This window comes from Gavia stellata, chromosome 19 (assembly GCF_030936135.1).
Source record: "Gavia stellata isolate bGavSte3 chromosome 19, bGavSte3.hap2, whole genome shotgun sequence".
Taxonomy (NCBI): Eukaryota; Metazoa; Chordata; class Aves; order Gaviiformes; family Gaviidae; genus Gavia; species Gavia stellata.
Window position 1 is genome coordinate 2,010,573 of NC_082612.1, and position 24,764 is coordinate 2,035,336.

The window sequence follows — 24,764 nt, forward strand, 5'->3', positions numbered from 1 at the left end:
ACAATTAGATAAATTAGATGTCATAAAAGGGGGATCCCCAGCTCTTCCTCTTCCTGCTGTCATTGCGAGGCAGATTTAAGACCCCACCTATCTCTACCAAGTTTTTACAAATACGTTTACTCATAGCGTGAGAAATGCCACTTGGAAGACTGGTTTAAGCTACATTTATTAGTAACCACTCTCCTAATTAATCATTAGCAAGCCAGACTTGGAAATGTCTACAAATTTTGATTGAATGTTTGATATGAATCCGTAGGTAGGAGAGAAATGCATACACAAAACAGGAAAAAAATGATCAAACCGGTTCACGTGTGTTGCGTCTGTTACATGGCGTAGACGTTACTTTGTTCCTAACACCTTCTGTGATATGAATATTGAATAACTATTTCTATTTGGTAAAAAGCAAAGCTGGACAAAAAGCCCCCAAAATAAACCCAGGTTATGGTAATCCTGACGCCCATTATTGAAACCCAGGGCTTCTTTTTCTTGTATGGTGCAATTAATTATCTTTTCAAGATTGCACAGGCAGTGCCAATTCTAGGAAGTCTTTGACAAGTATGTAATGTACCCATAAATTACAATGAAAGATTGAAGCTCGATGCAGAGATACACATGGCCGCTTTGCCAATCTGAGCCAATAATAACAAATAACTAAATCCCTCGCTGGCAATTCAGCACTGCTCTGATATTTTCTCTAAAGAAACTGCTCATGTGATAGCACTCCTATTTCAGTCAGTGACAGAGCTCCTAGCGGGAAGCAGGACCTGAGCCCGAGAAGAACGCCAGCCTGCACCGGTGCTCGTTTCTGAGCGTTATCCCCACAAAGAGCTGCGAGCACGGGAGCCACGGCTCCAACTTCTCGGCACAGCACACAGACCTTATTCACTCCCTTTTTCCCGTCATCGGACTGGCCCTGCATCAAGGGATCTGAGCACCAAAACTTTACAAGGTACTCTTTGCTCTTTGGAGGTAGAAAGCACCTCGTAATCCCAATTTAAATAGGGCTCTCACAGGCTAAGATGATTTTTATCTCCATCTCCTTGCAAGAAATTTTACACTTAATGCCGACAGCCAAAACCTCTTGAGCAGGCAGTATGACTGTTCTCCCCAAAGTCTGGTGTCTGTGCATATCATCTTTTGAAGAGGCCTTACAAGGTCCTCAAGTTCAGACTAGTCCCACTCAGCACTGACTCTGACGATCTCTAGAACACAGACTGGAAACCACAAGCTTCACCTTTTACCGGCTTTGCTGACCTAAGGAACCTGACAGTATCCCAACCTGCATTTAGAAGTTTTCCCAAAATCCCTGAACTTATCCTGACTGCCAAGCAAAGTCACTAACAGCAAAATGCCGCTAGAAATGCAAGATGCAACATGTGAGGTGTTGGCTCAAAAGCCATTTGGCTCTGTGGCCCAAATCTGTACTGCCCAGATCCCTTCCGACTCAGGTTCCTAGTGGCTGTGCACCTTTGAAGACCCAAGGCCAAGAAGGACGTGTCCAATTCTCATTTTTTTATGTTTAACAAGCCTGCTCGTCAGAGCAACTCTCTGCAGCGGACTCAACCATTTGGAGGTTAGCGGGACACAAGGTAAGCTCAGTCTCTGGGGTAAGCCTAGCAACGCCACTTCTGAGAAAGACCTGAAAGACGGGAAAAAAAACCCCAATCTTAAAATCTTGGGAGTCCCCGGGTGAGCAGCTTCTCTGAATCGAGAGGAAATGTGGGAACAGAAGGAAGCAACAAGCCTCTGGGCCCACGGGCTCTCGGAGCCCTGAACAAACCAGCGGAGTACAAAGTTTCTGCTGCTGAGACCTCAGCCAAAGACTTGGGCACACGGTGTTCATCCACCCTTACGCAGGTGGCTAACCAAGGCTAATTTCCTGATTCAGGCCTAATTTACATTACTGCCTCTCTGGCAAGGGTGATGCGAGCCTCTCCTGGGCGGTGCTCAGTCAAGTACTGGTGCAAGAGGTAAAGCAGGCAGTCCAAAGCCATCCGGGTTATTATCTCATTCTACTAATAGGCTCAATAGTCATCTTGCACGGGGAATACCCTGAAGTTCTGATTTCTGTAGATTGCTACGGCCTATAAAGAACATCTCTGTGGCATCGGCGCAATAAGCTGTGCCTTCCCGGGGAACGGCACGCTCCCCTGCGATCAGCAAGGCTCCCGATGAGCAATGTGTTATAAAGGATAATCAGAGAGAAGCGGGGCCTGAGAAAAGTCCAGCTCATCACCGAGAGATAAAGCTGGCGGGACCTGCTAGCTGTGTGACAACGGGAGCCTATTTTTGTATTTAATTTATAGGGAAATAAAAAAATTTAAGCTCTTTGCATTTATAATACTGCCTCGGTGGCAAAATTCATGAAGCCCTTTTAACAGCCAAAGGGTACTTCAAGAGATGAAAGAAACGTCACTAGATGCCTTAGGAGGCAGACCCCCACCTGAGCGCAGGCTGACCTACCTGTTTCATCCCAGATGAAGAAAAAAAGCAAAACAGAGCGAAAACAGAGCAGCGGGAGGGGATACTGGGGGTAACACGGCCAGCCCGAGCAGCAGCCGCTCCGCAAGGAACGCGTGCACGCTCTTCCCAGCGTTAACGCAGCAGCAAGCGTTAGGAGACCGGCTGGTGCGAGTTACCCCTTCCTCTTCCTCTCATCGCCCCCCGCCCGCCCGCCCGCACCCCCGCCCGGGACTTACTGAGCCATCCCACGCTGGGGCTGCGCTGCACTCGCATTTCATCATCCAGCGTGCGGGTTGCTAGGCAGGGCACGGAGCTCTCGAGCGGGCTGCGTGCTTGTGCGGTGCAAGCAGGAGACAGTAGCAGCAGCAAAGAGGAGGAAGAGAGCAAAGTTGAAAAGTCAAAGAAAACAAAAAAAAAAAGCAAGAAAGAGACGCTCAAGCAATTGCACAGGGAAGCCAGGCGGGAGACCGAGAGTTTGAACGGCCGCAGTTACGCCAAGTGCACCTTTCTGCATAGCTCGGTGACCGAAGTGGAAAGGCCGCTCGTTTGGAGCACGACATGTCCTCCACAGCTCCACCTTTCAGTGTTCAGCTGGCAGGTCTGGAGCCACTTTTCCATCCCTGGTGTCTAAAACTCAGGCATCTTAGAACTGAGTAAGGCAGCTGCAGTGCTAGCGGTGCCGAGCAGTCCCAAGCTGCGGGGCGGTCAATGCGAATGGCAGACACACAGTGCTTTTCAAAGAAAATCAGGTCACGTCCCTGTAGGAGCCAACTTGGAGCATCGTACGTACCCAGGCACACCAATTCAGGCTGGGAAATGTGTACCTTAGTCTGCAATGCTCCAAATAATGCAACAGCTAAATACATTGGTGGGGCTTTTCCAAGCACTCCTTGAAAAATATCTCATTTCTGACTTACACTTCTCTCCCCCTGTGCTGGCATTACTCAGCTGACACCACCATTCAACTCTCTAACGGGACTGAGGAGGCAGTTTGTACAAAAACCACTTAACTGCGTAAAGCCGAACTCTAACGTAGAGTAAAAGCTTTTAGAGGAGAGAAGTTTTCATCTGTTGCTAGCTATCCTTCTCAGTGCATCAGTCACCGCGCTGCAGACAGCCTAAGTGTTATTTTAACTCAACTGTTTCCCAAATGCGCTGTCAACACCGGGAAAATAAATAATGCTCAGGAGGTGTTTGGGCAGCGCAGACACCATCCGCATGGTGATGGGTAGCATGCCATTATTTACGGTGGTTAAACACTCGCACTTAAACACATCACAGGTTTCTACAGCCTCTGCCAGCTTGGGTTTAGTACGATTCGACCACTTCTCTTGGATGCTTTTGCCCCAGGCTCTCACAGGTGTTAAATGATACAAAGTGCTGGCAGGCAGGCAGGTTTTAAACAAAAATGTCTAAAACGCATAGCAAGTGTCAGCACCGAAGCACTGGTGAACGTTGATTAGACGGTCCTTAAGCACCTGCACAAGGAACGGGGACCGCAGTTCTCATCTTACACAGCGGCAAACCCACGGCAGACCTGCCTTACAACCCAAAGGTGTGCCGGCGGGCAAGGACTGCTGGAGAGCCGCTAGCGTATACGCTACCCATCGCGGGGCTTCACCTCAAGTGCTATACCCTGCGCCAGGAGAGGACACAAAGAACGCTTAGAAAGCCAGGCAACAAAACAAGACACACCGAAAAACCCGTCAAAAAACCCTGCAGGAGTTCAACCGAAACGTAAAATCAAAACGTCCTCGTTGAACACTTCATACAGCTCAAGCTCCTGCCAATACAAGAAACAAAAAGGGCGGTGTCTTTGTAAGGTAACTTCGAGCAATTACTTGGTACAGCTTTGTCTGCTCGGCTTTTTGATAATCATCTCTTTCCCGCTGAACGGAGAGCAAAGGGGTGCTTTGATTTATCGGTGCCTCCAATGTCACACAAGAAATTACCGCCTTTTGCCCAATTTCTTTCCCAAGAGCAACAGGACTTCTGAGAAAACATCCGCCCACAAGGATGATCCAAATATCAATCTTTATGACACAGCCATGAATAAAAGGCATTCAGCGCGCACCTTTGACGCTCAAAAGTTCCGTGTTTCTGCCGATCTGATTGCTGCTGAGGCTTATCTTCAGAAAGAGCAGTGAAATGAAAGAAGGGGGTGGAGGATGACTTTGCTACCGGGGACCGCAGAGCCATGCTCATCCCTGGTGCGGTTTGCGAAGGCAGAGGGAGCAGCCGGAGACGCTCACGGATCAGTCACGGCAGCAGGGGGGCAGGAGGTAAATCACCATTTCTTAGGTCGTTGCATTTCTATACACATTTCACAAAACTGCCCAGGGCTCAGTCATCTCAGAAGATGGAAATAAGAACGTGGTAACAGCCACAGATTGGGGTGATTTATAGAGAAATGCCCAACAACACGCAACAGAGTGAAAATATAGTAATTTTCACGGGCAAAGTCTTAGCAGCTTCTGCTTATTTACCTTTTTTTCTGCTTTATGCATAAAGAATATTTTAGAACACATTCAGAAGTTTTAATTATGATTAAACACAATACCAGAGCAGGAGTTTATACAAGCTTACCATGAAGCTAAGAAAGGCATAGAAAATTTTAGAGACCCTAAGACTTAGTTACTTAAGCGCTCTGAAATAAGTTACATACAGGCACCTCAGTATCTTCAAGAACCATGGCCCAGGGGATATTTCCAGGTTTCAGACCTAACAAATACCCTTCAAGAAATCTGTCATTATTTCATTTGGGTTTTAAGCCTAACTGTCCTGAAGAAAAAAAAGAGAAGGAAAATCATGGGCAGAATCCATGCTAATGACGTGATGCTGAAGTGTTTCCTAAATAAATGGTTTTGAAAGTAATTTAATACAATTAGCTACCTATCACAATCATAGGTTGTGAATCAATTGTGAATACCCAGTAAGAGCCAGTAAGTCGCATAATATTTTTACACATAACCTACAGCAGGGTCTGGTTCAGGTTCAGCTTCAGTAGAGAGCGTTTCATGAAGAACCCGTAATGAACACACAATAACCGTGCCCATTGAATGAGCAGGGTGGTTTGGAATTTACATCAATGTGTTTTATGGGTAAACTAGAGATGAGAAGTTCCCCCTTTTAACAACGGCAGTAAACGTCAGCCGAGCAGAAAGCCAAGCTGCTTCCCGATATACCGGCCCGTAAACTTATTGTGCAGAGGTGAGAAGTAAGCGATGCACAGAGGGGCTGCCGCTCTCATGAACCTGGCAGCAGCATGAATATTGGATGAAAGGTTCGCTGATGCTGAAATGAAAGGTAGACGCTGAAAGGAAATACCTACCTGGAAAGAAACTCCAGGGAAATTTAGGAGCGCTTGGGGCTGACGGCACTTTCATTATTGTGATTAGCTGTGTTGAGCGACAGCTGCACTCCTGTTGGCCTCATTAAATTTTTAGCTGTCTAAAGGACAAATTCTGCCTTCGGAAGCACATGAGAGGCACTCATTGAATTCCAGGGAACGTGGTATAACTTGATCAAATACATTCTGGAGTTACTTTTTCATTAAAGTGTAAATAATAAATAACAGTAACAGCTGTTCATGAAGTATTTCCCTTTGTATGTAAGCCTCCCTCTCCTTAAGTCTCAAAGCACTTGTGAACTGTCACGGAACATAATGCATTATATATTCCCATAACTCATAAACATCCCAGGTGAGAAACAGAGGCAAAACGACATAAAAGGAGTGGCTGAAGGTCAGCCAGTGGGCTAAACAGAGCCAGGAAAGAATTTCTTGAGAATCGGTCCAACTGAGACAGGACCTGCACAGCCCCTTCGAACAAGAAGAAGGAATGAGTGAAAACCAAAGTTCCCTAGGATCTGAGTAAAGGATGCCTTTCGCCATGGAAAATAAGCAAGGGCTGGAGCGAGAACGTAGACGAACACCCTTTGTCAGCACCATCCTTCCCAGGACAAGCGTGCTATTATTTTCTCTTTAACCAGCCCTGAAAGTCTAGCTCCATACAGCAAAGAGACAGGGCTTACCAGCCAAGGGATAAACAATACACTGAGCATGATTCGGCTTCAAAGCCCTTCAGTAGGTCTGACTTTGTCTTTAACACCCTGAGGTTCTGATGGCTCCTCAAGGAATCACACTAACTGCGGAAAGGAAGAATTCGACATTCACCAGCTGCCGAAAAAAAGAGGAGGCTGTTACAAGCACAGGGTGCAGTAAAAATAGATGCAATAGAGAGGTGGAAGGTGGATGTACGCTGCAAAGAGAGCCCATTTTAACCCCTTCAGTTAAGAATCTTGGTGCGTCTGAAGGAGGCACTAATCATTGCAATGACGTACAGTCAATCCTAAAGGCTTCTTTACATTTCTACGCCTTAGGAACTCACTTGGACAGGTACTCAGAATAAAACACTAAGCTTGATGACTCGTTCAACTGTAACACGGGGAAAAAAGCACAGCATTGCCCAAACACAGCGGCACTCCCAACAGCCAGGAGTTTACCTGCTCGTGTCCCACGCAATGTGAGAGTGTTAGGCCTGACTGAGGAACCACAAGCATACCGTGGGCCAGCCTGGAAAGCTCTCTCCATGTTACCACAGCTCTCGGTGTCGCAGTGCCTAGCTGCGGGAAAGGGGTTTGGGGCTGGAGACGAGAATTGGGGGCATCCCCTACACCACACACAAGGCGACTGAAGCACCCAAGCGACACGTGCTGAAGATATGTCTGTCTTATGTTTTGCCTCCCATACAGCACGGCTACAATCCAGGATCCTTCTCCTCGAAGCAAACCTGTTCATCTTTTCAAAGGTCCAGAAAGACCAGTAGCCACAGAGGTGGTAACCGGTATCTACAGACACCACCGCAAATCATGCTTATGCATTTTACCTGCAACAGCCGTTTCCTTCTTTTACCAGAAAGCAGATGCCTCCCGTAGAAACAGTGGGGAGGACACAACGGAAAGCCCCAGAGGATATGCTGGAAAGAACGTAGTTTCTTAATCCCGACTGAAAACAAACACGAGTTACTCGCTGGGCGCCCAGTCCTGACATGACTGGGACATCCTCCAGGGATCTGAAGTGCCTGGCTGATTTAAGGGCAGAAAACCCAGGCACCTACAGATGTTATGCCTGAGGCTAACGGGAAACAAGCAGGGGGGCTTGAGGAGCAACAGTTTAGCTAGAGCTCCTGAACAACACCTCTCTTGGGCCTGGCCCTCCACGGGCGCTCCTACCTGGGTTTATCACCCGATCAGCAAGGGGTCTGCTCAAGGCTCGTGGGGATTTTCAGGCCAAAAGCAAAGCTCCGCGACGCCCAGAAGAACCTTTCCCTCATTGCAGTGTGCTCTGGAAGAGGCTCCCCTATCTTCAGCATGCCCCAACCACCTCATTCGGCCACGCTGAGCTCCTTCCCCACAACTGGAATTTCTTTTCAGTGATCTCCAAAGCACCGTCCCTCTCTTTGCTCCATCGGACTCCTGCAGGGATAGTCACCGCAAAGCTGCACACCCCGGACATTCCCTTGATTCATGTTATTGCGCCTTTGTGTTATTCACTCAATCACTGCATTATCAAGGCACTCGTACACGACAAGATGCATCATCAAGAGCAATAAGTATTCTTCACATGCACATCCACACCTGTTGCAACAGCAAAGGATGACAAAAAGTAGGGAATATTAATAAAGTACGATAATAGGTTAGGGAGAAACGTTAGGGTGAGTTTTAGAAGCAGAACACAGAAAGCTAAGAGGCCTTACATGTAGCAAGAAGAAAATAATTTCTTCACTTGCTTTCATTTCTGGGTATTTTAAAATGGCAACTTTTAGACAAATTTCTAGACTGCAACAGGAGGCAGTTCACAGAAGTCCAAGACATGACAATAGGCTTAAAACTCCTCTTTTGTGATTACCGCTAGTAAGAAGACGGCAAATCGCAGTGTATGGGTAAGTACAGAGTCACTGCCAAGGCCTCTATAGCTGTCCGCATCCACGTGCACACACGTGTTTACAGACACCACTATAAACATGCCACTATCTATGATGCCCTTTTTAGAGAGAAACATATTCACGACATAACACCACAAAACAATTTTAGGACGAATAAAGCAAGGTGGAAATCCGCTTTACCCACACTGGACAGTGATTGTATGGCAATAAAATGCAAGCTAGATGTTACTGTCACGTAGTTTTTGATTAGGAGTGCCATCAACACCATCTGTTACAGAAATCGAACGCGCATGAAAGCTGCCCAAACATTTCAGATGATCGGCCTGTTAGGTTCAGGCACGGTTGGAGTTTTTTTGTAAATCTCTCTTTCCTGTCGTTGTTCCTACATCATCTCCTACACGCCAGCTGCAAGAGCATCTCTCTGCCTCTCCCTGTGCCTCCTGCATCCCGCTGCCTGCCTGCCACCTCCCCTCCTCTCCCACTCTAGTCCAGTGAAGATACGGTTAGAGCGATGTGCCACGGCCAAAGCAGCCTTCAGAGCCCACCACTGACATGTTATCAGTACGGGTCTCGCTACGCTAATCATGGGTTAGAAAAGCATTGTCAAGGCAACGCAGTTAGTTTTCGGCGGGCAAGTTTGGTGGGTTGCTTTAGAAGGGAAGGCTATAGCCAGTTAGCCTCTGCATTACCATTATCGGGGTTGGTAAACATCCTACTTGCACTGGAGACGGTCTTTCCAATGTCAGCCAGAGAGCGCAGGTTGGATTTCTTGGTCTGGTGCCGGTGCTTCCTGAGCAGCGTGTAGGTGACTTTGTCCTTCAGTTCTGATTTCAAAAGCCCCGTCTCGATCTGATTGTCAACGATCATTTCTGTCGCGTGCAAAGAAAAGGGTGAGGGAGAGGAGAGGACAATTAATCACAAAGCACAGAACTCAGCTGCATCAAGGGAGAGCAGGGGGAGAGAGACGGATCATTTTCACCCTACCTTTTTGAAGGCTTTCCTTCCCATCTCAAAACCACCACCAGATTTCACCGTTTTCTTTTTAATGGGAATCTCTTTTAGACATTTCTTTTGAAACGGAACGTAAGCATTTCCATCCAGCAAAACCCGTCAGCCACTGATGCATAGCTATGGCACCGGGACTCCCTTCTGTTATTTTGGTTCTTAGTTCAGAAGGGAATCTGCTCTGACCCCGTATTTTTGTGAAGAAGCTAGAACTACACTGCAAGTTCCCGTATGCTCCCAAAAATAACTTGCATCAAGATTCAACAAGGCCTGCGTTCACCTCACAGGCCCCCAATAAAACCTAATCTAACGACAGGAAAAAGTCCTGGAGACGAGTAACTAAGTAAATCACGCACTCCCAGAACCGAAGTAAAATGACGGCAACTACAAAAGGCAGAACTTGCTCTGATTGTCACAGGACAGACGTATTATGTGGCTTTGCCTTTAACTGAATCACCAGGAAAAAAGGCTCCCAGCCCACTGCAAAGACTGCTCTCTTTCCATCAATTCTCTCCTTTCTGCTCCCCTATCCCAGAGGAGAAAGAAAAAAAAGGTAGCCAGATGTATTAAGAATCTCTGTTGTGCATTAAACCTCACATTAAGTTGTTCCCCTGATTACTTCAGTTAACGTGCTGTCCCCCAAGGGAAAGTGGCAGCTCTTATTTGTCTACCAGAACTTTTATTTGTGCTAATAATAAAAGTTATGGGAAAGGGGAGGCAGAACATGCATCACATTTGCTAACTCAGTGAGTCAAAGTCATCTTCTATATGCTGCCCGAGAGTCAATGCCTCTTCAAATCATTGGGGAGAAAAGTCAGTTCTTCCACCCCAACTCAGGAAAGGGTGATCATACGCACGTAGGTACGGTTCCACAAAATGTTTGGCAAAAGGTTTGTTTTTGCAAAGTGCCATTTTTCTGTAAGCTTCTGTTGTTCGCATTTTTTGTTAGTCATTTTTGGAATATTTCCTTCTGAACAACGTGTCTGTCTTCATCAAGTTTATGCTTCTCCATTTGGCAAGTATTTCTTCCCTTCCACGCTTCCGATATAACACAAATCAACAAAGAGAGCTCTGAGTTTTTCTTTCCTGCGTGTCACTACTAGACACCGACCAAGTGATCACGATTAAATAATTCCGGAAACCAAGTCTGCAGGGTTCTTGGACATCCCTACCTAGCTGATTAAGGACCAGCAAAAATACCCCACTCAGGACAGTGTTCCAGCAACGGCAGCCACTGACTTGTAATTTAATCCCCCAGGAATTAGATTTAATTTGGGTGTTGAAGAAGGATATTGAAGGTGACTTCTTGAAGTGACTTCAAAAAGAAGTCTAAAGTTTGAGGGTTAAAGTTTTGGACCACTGACATCAGCTGCTATCTTCTGAAGCACATTCAGCTTCAGCATAAAACTTCAGAGGTTTGGGGGGTTTTTGTTGTTTTTTTTAAACTTTGCCAAGCTGTGCATTTGGATACACAGCCACAAAAATAAAGGAAGATAAATGCCACCACGAGCACCTACAAAACTAAGCTCAACACTCTGCAGATAACATCAGAAGCAGCTTTTGTAATTCCGAGTCTTACAAACTAGTACAACACCTGATATTCGATAACTTCACGCCAGGACAATTTTGAGCCTGCTTCCTGAGACTACATTCCAAGCACTGAGTTTTGCAGGGGTTTTACTTCGTTTTGCTCTTCTAGACCTCTTCACACAACAGCTTCTCAACTCAGTGTTTTGGTTAAATGTACTTCCACCGGATGGCTCGCTTTTAAAATTTATTTTCGTGTGTCTTCTCACACGTCATGGGGAACATGGTATAGCTCTCAGCAATGTCACCACGCGTCATCCCAGGCCACGGTTATTTTGACTGCAGAAAAATTGCCATCCCATTCAGCAGAGCGAAGCATCAGCTGGTACTGTGGCTGCTCCTCACTCTCCTTTGCTGGAAGGGAGCACCCCATCCTAAACAGAGCCTCACCCGCCTTCGGCGGCCCACCCTGGGACCTCATCCAAAAGCAGTCTATGGCCTGACCACGCGGGCCCACGTCCTGCACAAAGCAGTACTTGCCGGGTATCTCTGTCCTGAGAGAGCTGGCCTTTTACACGTTACATTTCTGGCAGCGAACGTAAATTGAGTCAGCGTATGTTATTCCTTTCACAGACGTGTAGCAGTATCTTAGGATATAGCTTAGGATATGTACTTCAGGATCCAAATGGTTCTATATAATCACCAAAAAACAGTTCAAGGTTATAATCACCCAAAACCAGTTCAAGGTAAGCACTAATTATCACTGGATTCGACTCTTTTACTCTTCTTCCCAAATTGAGAGGAACTCCTTTCAATTATCTGTTATCCTTCTCTATGTACCTTCCAGTTTTCCCTGTTATTCCTCGGAGGATTATTTCTTTATTTTCCTCTTTTATTGGAAAAGCAGTGCTTTTTCATTACAACCATCAGGGGAACCATCATCAGGTTTAGGAAGAATTAGTAGGGAAGAGTTGAGGGCAAGAGCCAAGGCAGCTTTACTTACCCACCACCTGCGGGAGAGAAGAGGCTTCCATATCCAGCATTATCGAGCCTTTCTCTATACACGTCCTTAACTCAAACAAGCTGTGCAGGGACAAGGTGGCCACGTGAGGTTTGCTCCATCGCTCCCCACCTTGTTCTACCTTCTCCTCAAACTTGATCCACCTACGAGAGGGCAGAGCAAGGAGAGTGTGTTAAAGCTGTTGGCTCCTTGCAGACGCACGTCTCTGGAAGAAGCGAGGCAGCTGAACCGTCACGGCATACCGACAAGTTCAAGCACAGGCATTTTCCCACACCTCTCTCAGGCCGCACATCCACGATCGAGTTGTAAAGGCTTAATGAATTGGTATGTGTCAGCCAAGCGGCGATAATGCTCTGCCTGCTTGTAAACTACCGCAAACGTGAGGTAGAACATGTTATCTTTAATAGCTTTCACCAAGACTTAAACTAACACCCTTTACCTGATGTTTGCTCCCAGTCAAGAGTACATAGGCAGCTTCAGCGACTCAGCTGAGACCCCGTCATTCCCTCCCCAGTTTGCAGACCCAGTCCCTGCCCCGACACTGCCTCAAACCAACCACTCCGCCTCGACCGCCGCTTCGCCAGACCCAGCGGGGAGACAGTCAGGTAACGACGTTCGCACTTAACTAACCTCAAGTGCGAAGGGCTGAGCACCACAGCTCCACAAAAAGGATGGGGCGGATGGGGGGAAGTCAGCTTTTCTGGAAATAAGGTGACTTATATTCGAGTGTTGAAATCCAGACAATAAAAAAACTTCAGCCACTGCCAGAAGTCAGCAGCACCGAATAATACTGCCCCATACCCACAGGCTGCCATGAGGCAAAGGGTGGAGGAGAGGAGCATGTCCCAACCAAATCTGAAGATGTTCTTAGGAGAACAAGCGAGCCACCAAAGGAAAAGACAGAAATCAAGGGGCTCATTCTTTCCCTCCGCTCTCTGGCCGTTGTTTAATGATTTAACAAAGCAGGTCTGAAAAAACCAGAAAGCTCATCTCTAGCCGAGGATTAGAGCAAAGGTTAAATCCTGTTCCGCGCAAAATACTCTTTACACCCCTAAACCCACGTCCTAACAGCAGGCAAGCAGGAGGTTTCACCTCCCCGAGCGCCGGGCTGCAGCCCACCGCCAGCCCCAGCCTTGACCCTGCCCTTGGCTCCGCTGCAGCCCTTGGTCTGCGCGGCTGGGCGGCCCGGGACGGCGGGCACCGCGCCTTCGGGGGGTCCAGGAGGAGCCTTCACCTGGCTCGCACCTTCGCGGCGCCGGGAAAAGGAAAAGAAACGCCACGGGCCTTTTTCCTTGACTGCAGCGGCCAGCGATGGCTTTGGTATCAGCTCAGAGTGCGGGAGGAGGAAGGCATCTACTTGCAAAGCAAAAGTGCTTTTTAATCCTGTCTTGAGCTACTACTTTAATATACGTGGAAATGAAAATTCCAGTGACTAATATAAGGGGATTATTAGGATAAAAACCACACATGTAAAGGTAGGGAAGCTCATACATTGGTTCAAAAGAGTATTATTAACACCAAGTGAAATTATATTTAATCCTGAAAAATGTATTACTTGAGGATTAATCAATTACACTTTTCAATTGCAATAATCTCTTTTTGAGACTTTAAAGCTGATTTTTAAGTCAAGCTAAAAGACTGAATTTGATCTCAAATTAATAAGGTTCCATTTAGTTCACAAAATCTAGGTATTTCCTAGGACACCTATGGGACTCGGGCAGCTGCAAATCCATGAATTCAAAGGCTATATATTATGTGTGACTGAGACGCAGTTTACCCTGCGACGGCATAAAGGCTGCAAATTACAACGCGTTTGTCTTTTCAGTGTATTATTCATGACTATCAATATTTGCTTTCTGTTTACTTTTCTCACCGTAAGCCACAAAATAAATACAACCCCCCAAATATTAACCTGCAAACCTGTTGGAACTATGACCTGCTCTATTCAGCACAGTCCCTAGAATAACTCTTTTCCCAGGGAGCGCTCAGGCCCATCCATTTCAACGGGAATTCACTGACAGCGCGGTGCCTTCCCAACAGCCTGAAGCAGCTTTAGACACTTGCTTCTTAAGTGCCCTCTGAAGCCCTGGTGCACACGTTCTCCTCTGCGAAACAGCGGGAGGGCTTAGTTGAGCAAAGCTGTCCACGTGGCTTTCCATACGTTTAACCAATCCCTTCTTCTTTATGTCTTTTTCTGCAGAACCTGTGCCCCTGTACTCGGCACTGGTGAGGCCGCACCTCGAATCCTGTGTTCAGTTTTGGTCCCCTCACTCCATGAAGGACACTGAGGTGCTGGAGCGTGTCCAGAGAAGGGCGACGGAGCTGGTGAGGGGTCTGGAGCACAAGTCTGATGAGGAGCGGCTGAGGGAGCTGGGGGTGTTCAGTCTGGAGAAGAGGGGGCTGAGGGGAGACCTCATCGCTCTCTACAACTGCCTGAAAGGGGGTTGTGGGGAGGGGGGTGTTGGTCTCTTCTCCCAAGTGACAAGCGACAGGACAAGAGGGAATGGCCGCAAGTTGCGCCAGGGGAGGTTCAGGCTGGATATTAGGAAAAGTTTCTTTACTGAGAGAGCGGTGAAGCACTGGAAGAGGCTGCCCAGGGAGGTGGTGGAGTCACCATCCCTGGAGGTGTTCAAGGAACGTGTGGACGTGGCACTGCGGGACATGGTTGAGTGGGCATGGTGGGGTTGGGTTGGTGGTTGGACTTGGTGACCTTACAGGTCTTTTCCAACCTTAATGATTCTGGGATTCTGTAACAGCTCGCTCACAACTAGAAAGTTGCATGGGCAGCTGCTGAGCACAGAAGTGCCAATCTTTCAGGGTGGAGGGCAGTGGAGAGGGCAAGAGAGACAGCCGCAGGGTTAGTGCTTCCTATCGCATGAATATAGAATTGTACAGCTCTCAACAGAGTTTCCCAAGTGTTGAAAGCAATGCTGTCTGCAGCCTAGCAGCAATGTTCTGTTTCAGGGCAAAAGATTATCTCTACTGTTATTTGAGAAAACAAACAATCAAATTACCTTCCTCATCTCTCTCCTGCTCTGTTCTTGACATCTACACATTCTTCCTGTCTGCCAGCTGTACTTCACTTGCAATAGCTAGTAAACATTCCCGTGACCACATGAGAGAAGTAGCAAGGTATGACATAAACACCCACGTTCTGTTATGCCTCTTGGGCCCTAGAAACTACGCTGATGGCTCCAGCAAGGTGCTCCTGGCACAAGGGACTTCTGAATTCAGGTACCTACCAGCATTGTTGGCTCCAAAGGGCCCAGACTCATGAGAAAAATCTGCCACCGGCGCACTCGGTTGCCTCCAGAATAACACCCTGCACTTCAAACACGTGGCTGGGAGCCGACGGTATAGTCAGTGTACGTGTACCGTCAAGACAGCTAGTATCTCTGCGAACCAAGATGCGGGACCCATCTTTTTTTCTTTTTAGAGCTTCAAAAAGGACTGCATAAAAGGTATGTTAATGTTATAATGTGTAAAAGGGTGAAGGATAGATATGTACTGCCTGACAGGCTTATATAATAGAAAAAGACCATAACGGAAGATTTAAAAAACCTACCCACCATCCCAAAGTCCTTTCGTTCCTTTTCTCTGTAATCTCATGATCTTTCTACCACCTCCCTGCCTTGTAGAACAACAGTCCCCACACCATGGTGGACACATCTTGGTCCCCAAAGGTACCATACGGAGCCTCAAAATAGACTGGTGGCCTCCAGCTGCTTCAGGTCTTTTCCTTTTCCAAGTTTGCTCTGTATCCTGTCAGTACCGCTGAAACGCAAACGTTCACGTGTTAGTGCAAGAACCTGTCCATCCGCACCAGGTAAATCGATTACGAGCGCCAACAAAATGAAAAAGGAGCACCCAGTGACCCAAATCTTCAGGTTACCTTTTAACAGCAATAAACCTTCCCTTTTACTGTTCTGTTTCTAATGCATTTAGAGGGCTTTGTTGTGAAACCCTGCGTACACTAAGGACGTTTCTCCGAAATGGCCCTTTATTGCGAACCACAGCCCAACACCATGATGCGCTAACAGGCAACAGGACTGCGCAAAGGAATATGCCATCCTCAATCCCTGGACACGGGCTGATCTTACCTACCGCCAGAAAGGTCACCACATGCAGGGGACAGCTATAGCCCGTTTATGCTGGGGTTGCAACACAGAAAGCTGCATTCACATGAATCAAGAACCAGGATGGGCAACTAAAGGTGCCCTTAGGGAACCGTCTTTTAAGCAGTAGCTTTAAGGTTCTTGCTAGAAATTTTCCGTGTCATGTACCACTTATTTTTCTATTGACCAGAACAGCTCTGGAAGGGATGGTATCATTTGCTAAACCCTTTTAATACAAACACTCTTTGCTGACAGCTTCCACCCTCTTTCAAGCCTTAGACCACAGGCTGCAGCGAGCTGCATAGCTGGCAGCTCCTCTGCCCGCTGAGGCACAGAGCTAGCCAGCTCTAGCTGGCGTGTCCTGCAGTAGGAGCCGCCCCGTAGCTTACATGAGGTTCTGTTGTGCAAGATCAAGTCATTTCAGGAAGATACTGAAAAATCCTGCACAATCATACATTATGCAAGATCACTATCAACAAAATAGCATGCGACTCAGGAGGGTGGGCCAAGTTTAGGAATTACGCGGTGCCTCAACAGGGTGCTTAAAGCATATAATGTACCCATGTGTCTTTAAAGAGAGAGAATCATACATACAGCTCCATCTAGCACTTCTACCAAAGACGTCTGAAAACCCATAAAACCAGAAATCATTTGCCAGAGAAGAAGAAAACCTCCCTTTTTCTCTACAGCCACCCGACAGCACGAAGAGAGCAGGCAGATCCCGCTGTAAGGTCCTTTGAACGTAAGAGCGGGGGGCTCCTGACACATGTCCCACAAGAAGTAGAAGTGCTTTGTGATCTGTCATGCAGGACACACGGCATCTTCTGACGGCTGACATTTGTGGACTTAAGGAAAACAGAGCTTCCCAATATTCATACGATAAAGGAGAGGCCGAAGAGTCTGCTCACTAAGAAATAGCACACTAGGGTCTGAATCGTGAAAAAGCTTTGACAAAATGTCATTAAAACCCCCTCCCAAAGACCTATGCAAGGACAGAGGAAAGCATAATTCGCTGTAAAAAGCAGAGGTGGGCGGTACAGATGACAAAATTCAAGTTCCTGGCTAATGGTAAGAGGGAAGAAAAGCAATAAAGGGAGAAAAGGATGACCAACAAGTACAAAGTTAAAGAGTAGAAGGCGAAAACTCTTTAAATAGGCTCTCTAAGTGACCGAGAAGTAAAAATAAAGATAGATAAGGGGGTAAAGGGGTAGGTGGTGGAGCAGTTCATTAAATCGCAGGTAAAGAAGATTAAGGTAACCAAACAGCATGGGCTAACTATGAACACAGTAGGTGCCCTTAAGACTGGAAGGTGGGGAAAGAGCTTAGCCCAGCCACAATAAAGGGAAACGAAAAGCCCCAAGTTAAGCGAGGGAGATTGGGAATGGGGAAGGTAGAGCGGACTGCTCTCCGGCTGGGTGAGCACCTCTTTCTAGTGGGAAGTTTCAGGCCTTCACAGCAACCAGACTACAATTAGGGGGTTAGCCTTTAAGGCAAACCCAAGAAAAATATTTTTGCTGTATAAAAAAAAAAAAAAAAAAAAAAATCAAAACTTTATAAGGCTAGAGGCTAAACAGCAGCCTTTAGATGATGAATCCAACCCAATGGCTCTTTCGGTGGTGTTCAGAAATAAACTATACATAACTTGTGTCAACCAGATCAAAAAAACATGCCAGTTCTTTGGCATATTTTTTTTGACTATGGTTTTGGCATGGTTTTTTGACCAAACCAATAGCAGCATCAAAGAAACAGGCAGAGAACCTAACAAGAAACTCAAAGCAGGCAACCCAATCCAGCATATAACACACACCTTGAATAATTTCCTCAAAAGAAAAAACCTTTAGGGTTTTTTTCCTATTTAAAATTAATTTAATCAGTTATTTGCTAGGAGAGGGACACAGCCAGAATTTCCCAACTTGTGGTGCGTGGTGGGGTCAGGCTCCAATCTACTTTTGGGCAACAGAATTAAAGTAGTTTCGACACACCTGAAGAAGCTTTATTCAGGCACCGATTTCTGACAACTCTGGCCAAGGCATTGTCATTCTTTGCAAAGCACCAATAAGCCCATACGTCTGTTGGCTCTCCATAGGCAAGCTATTCAAATAAATCTGGCACTCTGTTTTTTTCTAGTTTTTGTTTTACAGGAACATTTAAACAAATCCTCAAATCTAATTTGAACTATACAGGCTCCTTTCTGTGGATTCCCCAAGTGAACCTGTAGCATAGGCATTACCCCAATTGAATGTTAAAAAGGAATTTCCCATGGGGGTCCTGTGCAGCTGCCTTTCCCTTTCGGGGTAAAGGAAAACCAACCCACCTTGCAGTCTCCTTCCATTCCATCTCTTGTCCGTCGACAGCCAGAAGTTCATCCAGCTCCGTGAAGAGCTGCGGGGGCGCCGGGCTGTCATCTTCCTCTCCGAGGATGAAGCGGATGCGTTCGGCAGCGGGGGAGACTGCAGAGGTGAAAATACTGCGGTTAACGGCCTGAGAGATGACCAGGGATGTGCGGCTCCTCTCCTTCCCCTTCTCCCCAAAGCCATTCAGCTGTTTCTCCAGGCTGTCTTTTCCATTTGACATCCTAGTCGCTGCGGACGGAGGGGCGTGAGCGAGGGTACGTCTGGCTCCCTCTCTCCCCTTCCTTGCCTCTCACTTAACTTCTTAAAAGTTCAAGCTGGGAGTAAAGTTCAGGAAAACTTGCCTCTTCCTACAGTTCTTAACTATCTTACAGCAATTTGCAGCCCTTGTAAAAAAAGTGCTATCAAGCTCAAAACCAATACGCTCTATGGTGCGTGCCCAAGGACCTTTCGTACTCTGATCAGCTGAGATCCTTCGCCCCCTTTTTTATATGACGTAAAACCAGTTTCAGCCAAACTGTTTTGGGGCTTGCTGTGACAGCATCCCATAGCTGGCCTTCCCCTCCCAGCCAAGAAGGCTCAGGCCCCCATTGGCCTGCAAGGCAGGTTGGAACCTCCCCAGACCTACTGCTGGAAAACACAGGAATATTTAACAGAAAGGTTGTCTCGTCTATACATGAAGAATGCGACCCAACGCATTTAGTCAAGCACCAATGCACTGAAAAAAAACAACTGTTCCCACTGGGAAAAGACGGCCCATTTAGGCAAAAGAAACTATGTTCAACACATGCTCTTTTGGTAGCGCGAGCAAAGTTCGTTTGCGTTATTAGCGCAAGAAAAATTAGCAGAAACCCCTTCCTGGTTAAAAAACACACATGATTCAAAATTAAAACCCAGGAACATCACTGTCCACATCCCAAGACCAAAGGGCATCTCCCAAAGGCAACGGGAGCTCATGCCACAAGAGTCACCTTGCTGGAGGACCTCTTGGGGTCTACAGGTTTTTTCTGATTGTATCGCCTTAAAACAACGGTGTGATCATGTGAAATTTTAAGACAGACATCCTTTCTGCTGAATGTTTATTAGCATTAGAGTTAAACAGCAGCCTATGAACTTTGAACAGTTCTGCTAAAAACTCCTTTCTTTTGAAAAGATCAGCTGTCTGTCTGTTGCAAAATAATTAATTACACCAGGTGTCCAATCACCATTGATTTTTCCAGGGTAAACAAAGTCTCAGTTTGTAACATGAAAAAAGGAACCAGTAAGAAACATGCCCTTTCCTCCCCCCCTTTTGTTTTTTTTAAAAAAAACTTTAATAGCTTTCTGCTTAAACGACTCGTCAAAGTTTGATGCAAATTCATTTCTTCATCAGTTAGCGTGATGATGCTTTCATAATAGAAAACAGATTTCTTTTCTATTGAAAGTATATTTGCAGTCATAAACGCCCTTGCAGTTCCCCGGGCATCCAAGTGCATCGCCCCGCAACTCAGGCGGGAGGGATAACAACCCGGAGAGCCACGTATCCGGAAACCCCTGCGGCACTCGGGCCGGGAAAGTATCGAGGGTACCCTGGCACCCACCAGTCTTTTGGCTTTAAATGTTCATAGAGGAGCCACGTGTCCCTTCTTTAACATCCCAAGGCAGCACCGGAGAAGGCAACCTCTGACGAGGTCTTCAGAGTACTGCATGTCCTGCTAAATGGGCTGGAAGTGATTGCCTTCTCTCACTTAAATGGGAGCAGGGACATTTACACGCTCCTCCTTTCTCCTGTCACGAAGTCCTCCGCAGCGTTGCCTTTCATCACAGAAACACAATGCCATTGCGAAAACCTATAAAAGCCCTGACCACTCCTCAGTACGGAGCCTAACAGTCCAGCCTCTCCACCTGCCAGCTAGGTGTATCAACCTCTGTTCTCCAACACAACCATCCCGTCTGCACAGATGCAACCCACCGAGGCACCACAAACGGCGGCCGGTCCATACCTGTTTCCAGAAATCCCCATCTAGGATCCCCCACCATTTTCACCTCCCTGAGATGTGGCCCCTACTGCTTTTCTCCGTAGCACTGTCTAGCACAGCCCTTGCCAATGCCCAACACAAATGATGAACTGCATAGACATCCCGGTGACTGCGTTACCACCACTCCTTTCCCAAGCGCACCGTCTCAGGGGTACCGTTTCATCACCACAGTTACCTTAACCACAACTGTCTCAGAACATGTGTGACAGCAGCCTTCCACCCCAGACCAAGCGGTCTGTGCCTCTGCCGCTACGTCAGGTCAGCCAGATGGTGCCCATCGTTCAGTAACATTCCCAGTCTGGCTACACAGAGGCTTTTGCACTTCCCATCAGTGCTTCCTTTGAGAAAATCCATCACTTCCCACAAAAACAAAAGCTTTCCTCTGATATACTCCTAACAGGAGAGAAAAATATTGCTAAGCTGAATTTACAGACATTCAGTTATAGAAAAATACACATGAACCCTCTGGGTAATTAGCACTCTTATCTAACCACTAGTTCCTACAGAATGTCTCCTTTTTCTCAGATGTATTTCTCAGAATCTGTGAGGTGCGTAATGAGTATTTGATTATTTGACTTGGATGTAACAGATGCACTTTGCAGAACAGTTCCAAAATGTATCTGCAAGCACGTAACCTTACGCATGAAAATTGTCCTTGCAATTATAAAAGCAATTTGGACTCAAAATCTGCATCTAAAACACATCTAAAACAAACATTAGTATAAATAATTAACATCACCCTATTCTGAAAACGCAATTAGGCATAACACTCGAGCTCATCTTTATACAGTCAGCCCCAATCAACCACCGGTGCCAGACACTTCTGCCGAAACCAACGCACCCGAGCATCAGGAGGCAGGGTTCAATCTCTCGCACGTGCTTCAGGGCAGAGACCTCTCACTAGGTGTACGCAGGAAAAAACACCTATTCAAATAGAGGCCGAAGATTCAGCTAAGGCCTTTAAATACAGAGAATTAAAGGATGATGCCTGGCCAAAAGAACACAGAATAGCTTAGTGCATGAGCCCGCAGACTTCCATGATCTACTTTCTCATCTTGCCGTAACTGGTTTGAATGCAGCTGAGGAACACCACCACCAAGCAGCTGATGCTCTCTAACCGTTCAGTGGTTTCACAGCGGTGGAAAGGGCCTGGGGAATTTAAGCTGGATGACTACAGCCCGTGGCTGATGGCGTCTGAACTCTGCTGTCATCCTCCAGATGAAGAGCAAGACCTGCTGGCAGAGTACCCGTAACACGCGTGTTCCATCGTCTTCCCTCTCAATCTGCACTAACGACTCTCAATATACTTTTTATATTCTGAACAGAATTTAAATATCACAGCTCGAAAAGCGATAAAATAAATTTACATCCCGTCGCTTCAAAAAGCAACACGGAGCACAGCAAGCGGTCGGTGCATGGAACAGCCTGTAAGAGATGTGACCGCAGAGCTTCTAGAGCTGCTGAAGGCATCGGTTGCAGCCGATGGGAAAATTACCTCTCTTCAGTCATTTTGAAGTGGTTTTATTACATGCAAGTGTTACCCTGATACCCGATCCCATAACACGGTAACTCCACAACCACCCACAACATTTTGCGCACTGAACTGCATCGTGAGAGGAATTACAGAAATGCTCCCACCAAACCTGGACACGCATCGTACGTCACCCCTTCTTTCTTTTCTTCTTTCTTTTGTTTTTGCTAATTTCCTATTAGCTGCGTTTAGCACAGATGATAAGGTTCAAAATCCAATTAAGGAATTTGCTGGGTCACAGGTCTCCTATGGCTTGCTTTACCACATGTTCTTTACGGCGATTTTGTAGGTTAATGGGCCTTTTATGGGTTGTTTATGTGCTCTCTTTAGCCAGGAGAACATATTTTCATCTTAATCTCCGGAGCGAACACCGTGTGCTCAGCGCGGGGCGGACAGCTGAGTATCAGGCTTAAGAACTGGAGAGCAATTAACCCGGGGGGTGAACTCTGCAGACCTCCCCCTGCCCGACCTTTGAGCACCAACCCCGCCAGCCTGCCCCAGCCTTGACCATCACCTTCGCTTCTACCTAATCCGTCCAGTTTAGGAGCTGCTGCAACCAGCACCATCAACGACAGGATCAGCTGCCGCTGCCGCTAAGTCTTTTTAATATTATTTGCCTTCCTACCTCATTCAAGGAACAACCTGATGATCAACAGGCATATGTAGCAGAGCAAATGCTAATGCACAGATTTAGATGGCTAGGATTATATTTTTCCCCTGAATGGGAGAGGAATTAAGGTATTAATCGCAGATGGTAAAATGCTCCAATGCAACATTTAAACAGAGGTATTGCCATCCGAAAGCAACACCTCTTACCTCCCCCTTTTCCCCTTCCTGTTCTTGCGTTCGGTCACAAGCGGTCCATGAGGCAGCTTACAAAACACATCACTTGCAGAAGAGAACGAACACATCAGCAGTTTCTCCTAGTTCAGTTCAGGCCAATTACAAGTACAATTTATACCCTCGGGTTCCCAAAGGCAAAATCAATCTCCATCAACAGAGAGAAATCTCAGGGAGCTCAGAAATAGAGAGAGACACATCCTAGCACGACAACCTCCCATCAGCCCCAGCTGAACTTCCCGGCCCGACGTCAGCCCCACTCCTGCGACCGCTGGCTCTGGTGCGGAGCCCTCCCTCGCTGCCCGGCACGATGGCAGAGCAGGCGCCGTGCCCGCGGTGCTCCCTGCCGCGCACGGAAATGCCGGGGGGCTTCGTGGTGTCGGCGAGTATCCTAAAGTCACCTCCTGCTTCACCGCCAAGTTACAAGTGCCCCGCTTGTGGTGGGTGGAAGACGGTTGTAGCCCGGCTCTCCGGGTGTACGGTGCTGCCTGGGGAGGGGGGGCTCATTTGTGTTGATGTGCAAGTAAAACAGCCTCTTCTCCAACCGACCAACGCGGTTTTCCTCCTGTTTTCTCAGCTTGCTGTTACCAGTGACGCTTCTAAATACCCTTGGGACCCGCACCTCAGTCAACTGCTTCCTCCATTCGAGGCCAAAGAGACCATCTAACGTGAAGTTCTCCGTTACTTCGAAGCACATCGGCAGCTACAAAAATCCCTGAGAGACCTGGTGTAAATCCTTCCTCAAAGCCTGTGGTAACATTATCAAGGAAGGCTATTTGTCAAACGCGCCTTCCAAATACGCTTGTTAAAATACGACATGATTGCACTCCTGTTAATTTCTGGGGTCGCCCGCCCTCAGCCAAAATTCTGTTTGAATCCATCCGAAGGCAGTGCGAGCTACTGAAGTGAACACCTATGCAGACACTTGTATCAGATTTAAAGTCCTTTTCTTTCTCGCTTAGCTGACTTCACTTCCAAAATTAAACTGTTACTCAAAAGAATTTTAATTGCGTGCTAGTGTCGATACGAGACCTTATGCAGTTTAATCGTTTCCCTTATGATTTATGCCTTCCATCAACTGCCATTCACGTTCCTGACCGTTCTTGCACAGACAAGCCCCAGTGTCTGAGCATTTTTAGATGCAATTCAAGGCACTATCCGGAGGTAAGTTTCTGCGGAGGAGAACTGATGACACAACCCCACGCTGCAGTCGGCACTAGCTATGAGAGCAGCAAACCAGGCAGTTTTACTGTTCTAATCCCCCTGAGAGCAACAACCCCTTCTCTAGCGAGGCTTCATGCCTTGCAGATCACGAACACTGAAACACAAGAACAGAGCTCTGCAGACTACAGGCAGTGCAAAACTGCTCCTAAGGACAGGAGACTAGAAAAAAAAAAATAATTTGCAACTCACTTTAATTTTGATTCTCCCTTCGTACAACTTCCAGCTGCAGGGCAGACTGTGGACACTTACTATCTCCCCTTGATCCCCTTTCACAACCGGGATGTCATCAGAAGCAGCAGTAACCTGGACCAGTGCTGATTACGCATCGCAGATAAGACCAGAATTCTTGCTATCTTGATTTTGCAGGGAGGTCCTTGCTCTGCATCTACCCGGCTTCATTAACATAGGCAAGAGATAGTTCAGTTACTCAGTTTGGCAAAAAGCTGCTGAATCAAGACCATGGGAAGAGTTGACGGTGGGAATGTGAGGTGACACTTGAGAGCACCACCTAAAAGCAAGCAGGGAATGCTTTTCTGGCTCACAGTTTTACCAGCTTCCTTGAAAGAGTAATCCCAATGGAGTCACACCTAAAACCAGGAGTCGCTAAAAACCATCGTCTTGGACATCTTCACCGGTTCATGTACGGTGTCTGACGCACTGAGCCACAGCCACAGGTAAGGCAAAAGACGCTCTCTCAGTTTACTAGCAACACTGTTCAGCATTT

The 24,764-nt window shown here is 47.0% G+C and overlaps 1 protein-coding gene across 3 annotated transcripts in view; it reads right to left on the reverse strand.

Annotated features, from left to right (window-relative positions):
• Window positions 1–24,764, reverse strand: part of SLC4A4 (solute carrier family 4 member 4) — a 163,053-nt gene that overhangs the window by 75,714 nt on the left and 62,575 nt on the right. For all 3 annotated transcript variants that reach the window (XM_059826954.1, XM_059826955.1, XM_059826956.1), the window contains exons 3-5: window positions 18,391–18,526; window positions 11,944–12,104; window positions 9,098–9,277 (exon numbers count right to left, since the gene is read on the reverse strand). In XM_059826954.1, coding sequence (XP_059682937.1) covers window positions 9,098–9,277; window positions 11,944–12,104; window positions 18,391–18,526 — 477 coding nt within the window. The remainder of the gene's footprint in view (window positions 1–9,097; window positions 9,278–11,943; window positions 12,105–18,390; window positions 18,527–24,764) is intronic.